The 13,926-nt window shown below is 49.3% G+C and overlaps 1 protein-coding gene across 1 annotated transcript in view; it reads right to left on the bottom strand.

Annotated features, from left to right (window-relative positions):
• Positions 1-13,926, bottom strand: part of ROCK2 (Rho associated coiled-coil containing protein kinase 2) — a 184,571-nt gene that overhangs the window by 31,483 nt on the left and 139,162 nt on the right. The window contains exons 17-22 of the mRNA XM_073568234.1: positions 13,506-13,665; positions 11,316-11,476; positions 10,995-11,179; positions 9,623-9,692; positions 9,047-9,150; positions 2,203-2,389 (exon numbers count right to left, since the gene is read on the bottom strand). Of these exons, the coding sequence (XP_073424335.1) occupies positions 2,203-2,389; positions 9,047-9,150; positions 9,623-9,692; positions 10,995-11,179; positions 11,316-11,476; positions 13,506-13,665 (867 nt within the window). The remainder of the gene's footprint in view (positions 1-2,202; positions 2,390-9,046; positions 9,151-9,622; positions 9,693-10,994; positions 11,180-11,315; positions 11,477-13,505; positions 13,666-13,926) is intronic.

Consider the following 13,926-nt stretch of genomic DNA (forward strand, 5'->3'; position numbering starts at 1 on the left):
CCCGAAATGAAGCCGGGGACTAAATTAATGGCGACGGCCGCCTGTCAGCGCGGGGCGGCGCGGAGGTCTCGCAGCGTCGCCGCGGCCACCTCCCTACCTATCACCTGGATCCCCTGCCGAACGCCGAAGAAAAAAGGAGGTGGAGAAGCATAGAACAAGGCCCGCGCAACAGCCGGGGCCCGTACGAATGCGGCGGCCGCCGGGAGGCGCGGGCGGCGCAGAGACTCCACAGTACTCCCTCGGCGACCGCTCCCAAGAATCCTGAAACCGCCAGGGGGCCGCGTCTTGGACTGCATACTCACCTCCGTTTGCAATAAAGGTACCTGATATATCCCACGCTGTCTGCGTCTTTGTGGTATCCGCGCCTCATCCGACCGACAGGCTCTGGTAGGCGAGTGGGTGGGAGGCGGGGGGCGAGGACTCTCCTGATCGCTGGCACGCACCCGTGCTAAGCTGTGGTCCCGCCACTGAGAGCTATGAGGATACGGGGTGGCAGTACACGCCGTACTCATAGTCTCTTGTGGGAGTACAGTAGTGACCATTCACACTGTATCCCTCCGGAAACCTGAAAAGGAACGACACACATCGAGGTAGATATGGGTCTAATGAAAGACCCGTGTCCACCTCCTACTGACACTAAGCTAAACTGAGGAATTTCCTGCCGGTCGGTGGGGTGTACACTGCGGAGGAGCTAACCCTTTTTTTGTGCATAGTGTCAGCCTCCTAGTGGCAGCAGCGTACACCCATGGTCTCTGTGTCCCCCAATAAGGCGAACGAGAAAAGGTATTTATGCATCAAAGGTGCAGGGTTGGGGGGAATCAAAAGTCCTAATAGAATCCTTATGGGACGCACAATTGGGTGATATCTTTACATGATATCACTAAAAATGGGTGACAGATTCCCTTTAATGTTGTAGGAGCGGTAAGGTGGTGCTGGAGTGGCAGGATGGCATCGATAAGTAATGCTTATTTCCTACTCTGGACAATCATCTATAATAATAAATGCCCTAAGCAGCTTCCGGTTGTAACAACTTCCGTCCAGTTGTAACCGGTGACGTCACTGCACACCTCTTTCCATGTTAACCCTCAACACAACACTCCTCCTCAACACACACACTCCTCTCACCTTTCACCATCTCCACTCACGTCCACTCACTCTTTCACTCCACATACGACCCTTTCTCTCACTCCGTCTCTCATACTCACGCCGTCATCACCGCTGATCCCCGACATCTTCTTCCGCCGGCGCCATCCTGGATCCAGACGTCCTCCACGCCGGCGACATGTTCTTGCGGCGACGCCATTTTGGATCGGTAAAATCCCGCGATAGTCAAGATGGTGTCGCCGCAAGAACATGTCGCCGGCGTGGAGGACGTCGGGAGCCAAAATGGCATCGGCGAAAACTCGCGAGATTTCGCCGACGCCATTTTGGATCCCGACGTCGTCCACGCCGGTGACATGTTCTTCCGGCGACACCATCTTGAGTATCGCGGGATTTCGCCGATCCAAAATAGCGTCGCCGCAGGAACATGTCGCCGGCGTGGACAACGTCTGGATCCAGGATGGCGCCGGCGGAAGAAGATGTCGGGGATCGTGGAGCAGCGGCGATGACGGCGTATGAGAGACGGAGTGAGAGAAGGGGTCGTATGTGGAGTGAACGAGTGAGTGGAGATGGTGAAAGGTGAGAGGAGTGTGTGTGTTGAGGGTTAACATGGCAAGAGGTGTGATGCTATCGCATCCTCCCGATGCGATAGCATCGGGCCATAATCTAGTTTTAAATATTTCCCTATACTCAGGATTGTGGAGTCGGAGTCCATTTTGGGATTTGGAGTCATGGAAATTGAGGAGGTTTGGCTTACTGACTCCACAGCCCTGTATACAATGAATGTCTCCTTTAAATTTGTTGATTGATGTTCAGACGCCACCAATTAAATATACAGCCATCAATCCCGGAAAGTTTAATTTAAAGGTCTCACCCATTTTCTTTCTTTTCATGTAAAATGGAGTTTCTATAACTACAATTTTGGGAGTTTTAGGTACATACCCTAATTCAACTGTTTTGTATTTGTCCCGCTCACATCTCACATAAAATTGTGCTTTTTTTCCCCAAATAAATAGTAACAATTTTTCAAATGTGTTATATGAAAATGGTGGCCCTGTGTACACCACCATACTGTGCATAGTAGAACCGGCATTTACGTACAGAATTAATGGTGGCATATTTCTCAGCAAGCTCTTGTTTATGACGAGCCATCATTTCCTTGATCTCCAGCTCTTTCATGATCTTCTCTTTCTCCAGGTCAGAGTACTGCTCTTCAGCAATAGAGCGTGCCAGCTGTTCAGAGTCTGCCTTGGTCAACGTGATCTCCAGCTGAGCAGCCAAAGAGTCCCTGAAAATACAAAAAGAAAATGTAAAAATTTAAAAGAAAAATCCAATTTTGTTAGTAAGATTGGACTAACACATGTGTATGGAGCACTTAAAACAGGATTTTTGGGTTGCTTACCGTAAAATCTGTTTCTCGGAGCCTTCATAGGGGGACACAGAAACCATGGGTGTATGCTGCTGCCACTAGGAGGCTGACACTATGCACAGAAAAAGGTTAGCTCCACCTCCGCAGTGTACACCCCACCGACCAGCACTAATTTCCTCAGTTAGTGAGAAAGCAGTAGAAGTAACAAAGCAGAGTAACAACAGAACAGACAACTCAACTGTAATCAACAACCAAAGAAGAAACAGGAGTTGCAGAAAAACATGGGAGGTGCTGTGTCCCCCAATGAACGCTCCGAGAAACAGATTTTACGGTAAGCAACCCAAAAATCCTGTTTTCTCTATCGCTTCATTGGGGGACACAGAAACCATGGGACGTCCCAAAGCAGTCCCTGGGGAGGGAGAAGCAAACTTCCATTAGGTCTGAGAACTCACCACCGCCGCCTGCAAGATCCTTCTGCCTAGGCTGGCGTCCGTCGAAGCGTAGGTGTGGACCTTGTAAAATTTGGTAAACGTGTGGATCGAAGACCAGGTTGCAGCTTTGCAAAGCTGCAGCGCGGAGGCTCTGTGGCGCACCGCCCAGGAGGCACCCACTGCCTGGATAGAGTGAGCTCTAATTCCAGGAGGGGGCACTCGATGCTTGACCCGGTAGGCTTTCAGAATTGCCGATCTGATCCAGCGAGCAATAGTAGCCTTGGAGGCCAGCTAACCTTTCCGCGCACCATCTGGAATGATGAAAAGTGAGTCTGTCTTCCGCAAGGGAGCCGTCCTAGCTAGGTAGACCTTCATCGCCCTGACCAGGTCCTAGCTTGTTCAAGGAGCGCTACAGAGGGTGGATTGGACCCGGACAAAAGGACGGGAGAACAATGTCCTCATTTAGGTGGAAAGTGGACACCACCTTAGGAAGGAAGGCGGGGACCGCAGGACCACCTTATCCTGGTGGAGCACCAAGAAAGGGGGGGCGTCAAGAAAGGGCCGCCAATTCCGACACGCGCCGGATGGAGGTGATGGCCACCAGAAAGGCTACTTTCCAGGAGAGAAGGGATAAGGAGACCTCCTTGAGAGGTTCAAAGGGTGACCCTTGAAGAGCCTCCAGGACCAGATTGAGATCCAATGGATCCACGGGAGCGCCGCATGAGCCACTCCCTGAAGAAAGGTCTTGACCTGCGGACGGGAGGCCAAGTCTTCTGGAAAAGAATGGAAACCGCCAAGACTTGACCCTTCAAAGAGCTGAGGGCAAGGCCCGTATCTAGGTCTGCCTGGAGGAATGCTAGGATAGAAGGGAGAGAAAGGACATGGGCGGAACGTCATTGGCCTCGCACCAAGTGAAATAGGTCTTCCACGTACGATAAATTCTGAAAGACAATGGGTTTCTAGCCCGGATCATGGTGTGATTCACACGATCCGGAAAACCTGACCGTTTCAACAGCCACGCCTTTAAATTGAGCGGCAGAGAATTGGGGTGGCAGACTGGACCCTGAGACAGCAGATCTGCTCTGTCTGGAAGCTTCCAGGGGGGCGTCCGCAAGAAGGTTGACGATGTCCGCGAACCAAGCCCTTCTGGGCCAATCCGGAGCGATGAGGATGACTGGTACCGCTTTTGCCTTGACTTTCTTCAACAGCTTGGGAAGAAGAGGAAGGGGAGGGAACAGATAGGGAAGCTTGAACTGAGATGAGGGAATGGTCAGAGCATCGGTGCCCACTGCGAGAGGATCTAGGGCCCTGGATACGAATTGTGGGACCCTCCTGTTCAGGCGAGACGCCAGCAGATCTACGTCCGGAGTCCCCCAACGACGGCAAATCTGATGAAAGACGTCCGGATGTAAGGACCATTGTCCTGCCGCGAGACCCTCGCGGCTGAGAAAATCGGCGGCCCAGTTGTCCACGCCGAGAATGTGCACTGCGGAAATCGCTGGGACTGATACCTCTGCCCAGTGGAGAATCTTGGACACTTCCGCCAGAGCCGAAGAACTCAGTGTCCCCCCTTGGTGGTTGATATATGCCACCGCTGTGGCATTGTCTGTCTGAATCCGTATCGGCAGACCCCAGAGAAGCCTTTCCCAGGGAATGAGACACAGATAAATCGCCTGTATCTCGAGGACGTTGATCGGTAGAATTGTCTCTTGAGTCGACCACCGACCCTGAACAGTCTGATTGCGAAACACTGCCCCCCAGCCGAGAAGGCTGGCGTCCGTTGTCACAATCTGCCAGTGAATCGGAAGGAATTACCGGCCTAGGGCAAAGAGAGGTGACGTCAGCCACCAATTGAGTGACTCTTTGACCCGAGACGAGAGACAGATTGGGCGATCCAGGTAAAGGACAGACCTATTCCACCGAGACACGATGGCCTGTTGAAGCGGTCTCGAGTGAAATAGAGCAAAGCGAATTGCTTCAGCCGTCACCGCCATCTTTCCCAAGACTTTCATGGCTGATCGGAAGGATGGAAGCTGGGGGCTCTGTAGCGATCGTACATCTCGCCGCAAAGATATCATCTTCTCTTCGGAAAGAAAAACTCTCGATCGACAGGTGTCGAACAATAAACCTAGAAACACCAGACGTTGAGTCGGAACAAGACAGGACTTCCTTTTGTTTACGAGCCACCCGAATCTGGACAGGGTGTCGAGAACGATGGCAAGACTTTGGTGAGCCTAGGGAAAAGATGGAGCTTTGATTAGAATGTCGTCGAGGTACGGAAAGAGGACGAGATCTCTGATCCTCAACAGGACCATCAACGCCACCATGATCTTTGTAAACACTCTGGGCGCAGTGGCGAGGCCGAACGGCAAGGCGACAAACTGGTAGTGGTCCTGCTGAATAGCGAAATGCAGGAATTTCTGATGTCCAGGGAAGATGGGGACATGCAGATAGGCATCTTGAATGTCTATTGAGCACATGAATTCCTGCGCCTCAATGGAAGCGATTACTGAATGAAGGGACTCCATCCTGAAATGCTGCAGGCGGACCCTTTTGTTCAGTAATTTGAGATCCAGAATGGGCCATACCACGTCGCCTTTTTTCGGCACTACGAACAGGTTTGAGTAAAACCCTGTGAATCGTTCTGTTTCAGGAACGGGCACAATCACCCCGGAACTGAGAAGAGAGGCGATGAATGTAAAGAAACCCGGAACCAAGGCGGGGTCTTTTGGAGGTCGGGATTCAAAGAAATGATCCCGGGGCCGAGAAACGAACTCTATCTTGTATCCTGAGGATACAACTTCCCTGACCCAAGCGTCTATCACCGAGGCAAGCCAGACGTCTCTGAAGAAAAGGAGTCGGCCGCCCAGTTGGGAAGGTGCCTCGGAACTTTGTTGATAGTCATGCCGATGTGGTCCGTCCAGTTCTGGACATGGAGGATCTGCCCTGGGAGGAGTGAGATCCCCAGGAGGGAGTGGGCCTAAAAGAGATCTTCTTCCTATCCTGGCGCGCTTGCGGCCTTTGTTGTTTGGAAAAAGGTTCTGCCGACGCGACGTGGCGGAAAGACTGAAAGGGCCGAAACTGACGCCTTGGAGGGGGTCTACGAGGCTTGGACTGAGGGAGAAGAGAGCTTGTACCCCCAGTAGCGTCTTTAATAATCTGGTCCAGTTGGGATCCGAAGAGACGCGCTCCCTGAAAAGGCAGATTGGTAAGGGACTTTTTTGAAGATAAATCCGCCTGCCAAGCCTTAAGCCAAATTGTGCGCTGGATTGCAACTACGTTGCTGGACGCTTGAGCTGCGCAAGACGCGGCATCTAAGGAGGCAGAGACCAAATATTCCCCTGCAAGGGAGATCTGGTTGGCTAGCTCGGCCAGTTGCTCCGGTTGGGCTCCATCAAGAAGATCCTCCGCCCAAGTACCTATGGCCTTTGCAACCCAAGTGGAAGCAAAGATCGGGCTTAGCACCGTCGCAGCCACTTCGAATGCTGACTTTGCTAAAGATTCTATGATCCTGTCGTTAGAATCCTTTAGAGACGCCACACCTGAAATCGGAAGGACTGTGTTGTTAGATAGTCTGGACACAGGAGCGTCTACAGAGGGAGAAGCCGACCAGTTGTCGGTGAGCTCTTGAGAAAATGGATACAGCACGCCGAGATGTTTCCATCTTTGAAAACGCCTGGTTGGATTTTCTCTTTCCCTAGTAAGGAGCTTGTCAAACTCAGAGGGAGGAGCGAAGACTCTGGAAAGTGCTTCTGCTCGTCTGAACGAAACCTCCTGATCTGAGGGCTTCACAGGGGAGTCAGTGATCTCGAAAGTGTGGTTGATCGCGGCAATGAGGTTCTGCACCGTAACCTTCATGTCCGCGGTATGGTCCGAATCCAGCTCTAAAATCTCTTCGGATGGCGCATCCGAGAAAGCTTCGCCTGACTCAGGTGAGGAGGCACGGGAAGGAGACTGCTGGGAAGGACTATGCGGTGAGATGGGGCGAGGAGAGGATTCCGACCGGAGATCCTGCCTGGGCCTTTTGCGGCTCATGTTGGCTGGCTCAGATGGAGCCTCTTGTGACCTGCTGGATCCTGCAGAAGTGTCCAGGGGCAACTTATCAAGAACGGCCACTAGGGACTGAGACACCCTGGTGAGGTCTGCCACTGATTGTGATAGAGAAGAAGCCCAGCCAGGAATGGGGGATTCACTCTCACGTGGAGCAACAGGGGGCTCCTGGGCGGCGGACTCAATGGGATTGCTGCAGTCGAGGCAGAGGGGAGTAGACTGACCTGAGGGAAGTTTGCGATTGCAAGAAGGACATGCAAAGTACTTGACTAAAGTGCAAGTGGGAGCTGGAGGACGAGCACGATCAGACTTAGGGTTAGACATAATGAAGGAAAGTCACTGAAGCAGTGCCAGAAGGATGGGGGACAGGAGGCAGAGGAGAGTGTCAGTCTGCAGTTGCAGAGCTACTCACGGTCCGGTGTTCTGTAGATACTCCCAGAAAGCGATGCTACACGGCTCGTCTGGACTTTCAGGGCCACAGCAGGGGAGAAGGGGTCCGGCTGACAGGCTGAGAAAATGGCGGCAGCCTGAGAGGAGCAGAGAAGGAAGCGCGCGCTTTCCAGGAAGATAATGGGCGGAGCTAACCGCTGAAGCTGAAGATGGCACGGGTAATAGACAGGCTAGGTTGGGCCTCAGGGGCACATAATACCAGGAGAGAAGGCGGTGGGCGGGCCTAGAACGGGCAGAAGAGAAGCCCGCCTAAGAATGAAGGCGGGGGGCGTGGCTGCAACGCCTGACAAGGCCCGAAATGAAGCCGGGGCCTAGAGTAAATGCGGCGGCCGCCTGTCAGCGCGGAGACCCCGCAGCACTGCCGCGGCGACCGCTCCCGAGTATCGCTGCCTGAAGTCTGGCCGGGCGGGAGAGAAGCCCGCCTAAGACTAAAGGCGGGGGCGAAGCCGCTGCAGAACAAGGCCCAAACTGAAGCTGGGGTCTGGGGTAAATGTGGCGGCCGCCGGGAGGCGTGAGGCGGCGCGGAGGCCTCGCAGCACTGCCGCAACGACCGCTCCCAAAGGATCCATGCCTGAAGCTGCTGAGGAGGATGCGACTCGGGGGGCCCCATACTTACCCTGCCTGATCCGTCTTCTGGGTAAACCTGGGGATAAAGGAACCTTCATCATCCAGCGTGCATGATCCCTGTAGAAGTGTGTCAGCTCCCCATCCAAACCGACAGGCTCTGGTAGGCGAGTGGGTGGGAGACAGGGGACGAGGACCATCTGGATCGCTGACACGCACCCGTGTTAGGCTTTTGGTCCTGCTGTGGAGAGCTATGAGGATACGGGGTGGCAGTACACGCCGTACTCATAGTCTCTTTGTGGGAATACAGTTGTGACTATTCACTCTGTATCCATCCGGAAACCTGAAAAGAAAACAACGCACACTGAGGTAGATATGGGTCTAATGAAAGACCCGTGTCCACCTCCAACTGACACTAAGCTAAACTGAGGAAATTAGTGCTGGTCGGTGGGGTGTATACTGCGGGGGAGGAGCTAACCTTTTTCTGTACATAGTGTCAGCCTCCTAGTGGCAGCAGCATACACCCATGGTTTCTGTGTCCCCCAATGAAGCGATAGAGAAAGCACATTTGACATTTCAAAGGACTTTTCAGAATCAGTTATATTTAGATAACAGTATTTCTGTCCATTATAGGTCTTATATCCTAGATTTATCACCAGTTTTTCCTCTCTGCAGGCCCTATTGCTAATTTTCAGCTTTCTCTGAGCTAGTGGGTAGAGAATATCTACTATGTCTCCCATACACAGTCATGAGGGATTCCTGCTCTCTTCCTTCTATGTACAGCACGTTGAGAAAAAGCTGCTGCAGCAGTACTGAGCAGTGTAACTGTGAATTCAGCACTGAAATAATATCAACACTTAGCAATAAAGTTTCTGACCCAGTCTTTTTGTAGCTGCTTCCCCCTCCCCTCCTCTATAGGCAACACCTAACCTTATCAATTAGAGAGCTGACCATGTATCTCATCTCTCAAGTTTGATTTAAGCCGTATTTCAGAATGAAGGAGAAGTTAAGGATTAAGGTAGAGGAAAACAAGTGGCTGATAACAGGAGAAAAAAGTTCAGCCGTTGACCATGTGACTTACCTCTCATCCTGGAGCTCCTGAACTTTTTGCTGCATGTCCTTATAAAGTTTCCCTTGGTCTTCACACTCTTCCTTGAGTTCTCGCACCTGGGTCTTGTACAAGGTCTATGAGCATAAGCATAAGATCTCCTTTTTTTAATAGAGATTCCAATAGAATAATAAAGACATTGCAAAATAAAAAATACATTTGTCTCAAAAATCCAATTTAAACAATAGGTTATTTCCTGGCGATACTTTAACTTTATTTTTGAGTAAACGTTACTGCGACAATTCCATATATATTGATTTTATGTTGAACTATTTGAAACAATAAAATAAATTTTCACATTTATTTTAATGTATTTTTTAAAGAATTAAAGGGTTTACTTGCGATTGCAACTAGATTGGGAGGTGAGCGGAACCGATGACTGCACATACTGCCAGGACATGTTTATGATTGACGAGTATCGTCCTCGTATATCCCGGCAGGTATGTGCCGACGAGACATCAGCGCCACTCACCTCCCAATGAGGAAATGGGTAGCGGTGGACAAACCCTTTAATACCCTGTAGGGAAGGTAAAAGATGTATATGCTTACAGAGAAATACTGCTCAGCCTCCAGTTGGTCTTGAAGTTCTTTCATCTGACCATCTGCATCTTGACGTTCCCTGCAGAAAACAAGACGTGGGAATTATTTTTCTAAACACATTTCTCTTTTGTAGAATATGAAAATTGACTCTTCAGAGAGGAAGAGGACTAGAACTCTAATGCCATAAACTGGAAGTAGCAATCCTAAAAGTCAGTATCGACCCTTTACTGAGCATGCTATCTGACTGAAGAGGCAATTTGCATATTTAATTTCCCAGAGAAGCATGCATGGCTTATAAGTCTCCTCACTCTGACATGCCATGCCTGGCTTGTCACTCTCCTCAAGGAGAAACATTGCCCCTTAGATCTCGGTCTTAAGCCTATCACCTAGCCAAAACAGATCTCATAATTTGTACTGATGAGAGGCAAAGAACCCGAAACATCATGTCTGAAAATTGAGATTCTGGTTTGGCTTTTATGAGTCTCGCATCTTAATACCCGGCACTGCCACTGGCACTCGGATCAAAGCATGCGGCTGCAAAGAAATACATGCAGCCGCACGCTCCGTTCCCGAGTATTAAGATGCGAGACTCATCCGAGTTTCTCACATGTGTGATCCCGACCATAGGATTCTTTTTGCACACTGAGCTGACATATGGATACAATTTTGGGATGTATAGGAAGTTTTGTTTGCCTCGTATTGCATTTTTTTGCAAAGTTGAGATTACAGAAAAAATGCAATTTGGGAGACTGGATTTTCTTTTTCTGTTTATATCTTTACCGATCGGGTTGATTCATTTTATATTTTGATGGATCGCACTTTACTGACGTAGCGATACCAAATAAATTTATTTATTACTACTTTGATTTTATTGGGAGAAACAGGAGACTCCAAATTTGTTTTGGAGGTTTTTTTCTTCACATTTTCGTTTTGTCCCCTTAGGGGACTTGAACCTGCCATCATTGGATCGCTTATACCACAGTATTGCAGTATGTGTGAAATAGCGCTTCCCCTTTGAAGCTCAGTCTGTAGCTGGGCTTCACAGTAGGATCAAGATGGCACTTACGTAGGTCTTCAGCAGGTTACCGGCTGACATATATGGGGACCCAACCTGTGAAGGTATGTCAGGAAGGGGATACTGTAAACCTGTGATAATGAACATTGCGACTGATCTCAAAGATCTGGGAAGATTTGTTACATAGTTTTGTGAAAAAAGATTTATTCTGGGTTCAGGAGTCCAGTGGGCGGAACTGCCCTTCACAGAAGGACCGCCCATGGGACTCCTAAGCATTATTTAAATTACACGTTATTCTGAATCTCTTCCTACAAATTATCAATATGTCTCGCTCTGTAATATTAAGTAGGACAGACGTCGTCATACTTGCGCAGCTCGCTGTTCTGCTTCTCTAGGCTCGCCCTGATCTCGGTCAGGTGGTTGATCTCCTGCTTGAGCTGTTTCTCGGACATCTTCAGAATGTTCACTTGCTGAAGCTGCACCTTTAGGTCGTTCTGGGTCAGGCTGCGTTTCTGCATCTCCTGCTCAGTTTTTAAGGTGAGGTTCTTAACCTATGGAAAAAATTAATAGAGCAGTCGTATCAGAATGAACCCAAACCTCTCCAATGGGTTCACCTGGATGAAAAGATGGACACCACTTATACTCCCAGTTTCTCCATAATGGACCAATAAGACAGGTAGAACTTACATCTTCTGTGAGTTTGTCCTTTTGGGTCTCCAGCTCATTAATCTTCTGCTTGGCTTGTTTGAAGTCACAATCCAGCATGGAGCATTGCTTCTCCGCCTCCAGCAAGTTGTTCTCCAACCTCTGCTTAGACATCCGCTCCTCCTGCAGCTTCCTCTCCATGTCTGGGGAGGGGGGAGGGGCACAGACAAGAGACGGTTATCACTCTTTTTTTCTCTATTCTTTGAGAACACGTACAGAGTAAGTACACGCCCTCAGTGAAATCTCTCTGGTAATGCCCACTTGGACTTAAAGAAAGTTAACTGTCTACGTGCCGAATACTTTGCTATTTTTTTTTGCAACAGGGATGCGAGACATAAAAATATTATATGATTTTTTATTCTGCCCTATAGTCACTATTACATTGTGAAAAATGTGGTGAAAGGTCCTCCAAATTCTAAAAAAATAAATAAAATTAAAAAATTTTCCCTAAAGGCAAACAACTCATTTCAGTCCGTAAGGAGATGAACGACAACATTTTGGCTACCTGTAGCCACCACTAGCGGAAGTTTTCTGTATACTGTCTTACTACTGAGCTTAATGCATGACTGTATACCTAATCACCGGAAACATGAAATACAGTAAAGTGAAGTGCTGCGAAGATACAGCCAAGCTTTATTGACAGGTTAAGTGGTGGAGGAGTCCTCAACACGTAGCTTGCAGGCAGAAATTGTCCTGGGTCACCCGAATAAGCGCAGTAATAAATAAAAAGAATACATCCTAATAAGTTGTAATGATATCCATAACGGCAGCTATGGTTTACACCGGACCCTTTATTACTCAGGGTAGTCTTCGCGCACGTGCGATGGCAGTAATATGGCCAGCAATATACGCCATTGTGCAAAATAATTGCTGGAGGTAAATTAAAAATATTTGGGAATTAAAGGGAAATTTAGGTCTAAGCAAGAAAAAGCAGTAAAAAGAAAACCTGAATGCCATCCGAATACTTAGCAGAGGGGCGACTGTATGGCTTGTATTTATAGATGCCGAGCCCGGGGGCGGCAGACTGAGGGCTGTGTTTATTTTGGCTCAGGTATAGTTAGACCTTTGTGTCTTAAATCCAACGTGTGTGGGGTCCAGTCATGGCAGGGACGGCCAGAAAAAGCCCTACGAATGTGTACCAGGCAGGAAGAATCCAGCCCTGACTTCATCTGACCTCGTTCAGTCCCCCGGAGACTAAAGCGAGCTGAGATTCCTGCGGCTCTGGCTTTACGTGGACTTGTAATGGCATGCTGTGCGTCACAGGTATGGCATTACAGCCATGTTCTCATATAATGCGGCCTTTCAAGGACAGCCGTGTAACCCTTACCTGCCCGGACAGCAGAAAACTGCTTGCAAGGATCGGGAGCTGAGGTTCCTTGATCCCAGTGATTTAGCAAATTATCACTTAATTTTATGTTGGGATAACGCATTGAAATGTCCTAAAGTTGTGCGAATCGATGTGGTTCCTGGACTGGGTCCTGCCAAACGGTAATTTGTGGCCTCTGAATAGGAGCTGTCAGAACCACCTTCGACATCCAGACATCCGCGGCTTTTGTTCTGATTAGCCCGTCTGGCGTGACGTCACCCCGCTATGATTACGTTGCATCATGCCGGCTAATTACCGCTAGGAAAGAGGCGATTCTCAGGGCTCCCGTCCAGCTGTTGCAGGCTACAAACAAGGCCGAACCATCTAATCGATTTGCACCAGCTCTAAAATGCCCAAAATGTATTTAAGGTTAAAAATGAATCTGCTTCATAAAACTATATAGTTGCGATATATTGTTTAGTGCCTTCAGTACCTATGCAGACCGATGTGTCTCCATGGTAACTTGTCAAGAGCTAAGCCAGCCCCCTTGCCTGTCATTCCCAATGTGGACTCACAGAACAGCCGGGACCTCGACCAAAGAAGCCATATAACAAGCCCTGGGTGTCTCGCCGGCTGGACCCTAAGCAACGACAGGTAATTTGTAAGAGCCAGTTTGCAGATCCCCTGCATTGCCACCCAAGGGAATCCGTATACTTACCCTATGTCCATTAAAATCTGATGGCTGTGTGCAATGTATGTCAGGGGAACAGTCTTACTAATTAACGGAGGGTCCTAAATGAGAGACCCATCCTCCATTAACGCTGGCAGAACTTGTAAACCAGGTGGCCCCTATATAATCAGTCTACCTTTCATGGCTTCAGACTTGGTCTCTTCGATAGACTGGTAGATTTTGTTCTTGTCCGCCAGCCGTGCCTTGGTGGCTTTATGTTCGGCTTCTTCCTTCTCCACGCTCTGCTGCAGAGATTTCAGCTTGTACGTCATGTCAATCTCCAGGTTGCTCTTTTCCTACAATGATATGAATCGGTCAGCCGTTACGGTAACACATAATGTCCCTACCGATCTAAACAGCAGGAAACACCATCTTGTTATCCAGTCTACATAGGCAACCAACCTGGCAAAATCTGCCCTCCGCTCCGAGGATACTCGGACACGAAGTGCGACTACAATATAAACAGTAATACAGCACAGTACAAAAAGAGGATATTTTATTAGCTGATATTTTGGCCAAAATACGTGAGCCCGTAACCTACGTCAAAGATCTCCACG

The sequence above is a fragment of the Dendrobates tinctorius genome, unplaced genomic scaffold (assembly GCF_039654945.1).
Source record: "Dendrobates tinctorius isolate UK_male_01 unplaced genomic scaffold, ASM3965494v1 ptg000021l, whole genome shotgun sequence".
NCBI classification, from domain to species: Eukaryota; Metazoa; Chordata; class Amphibia; order Anura; family Dendrobatidae; genus Dendrobates; species Dendrobates tinctorius.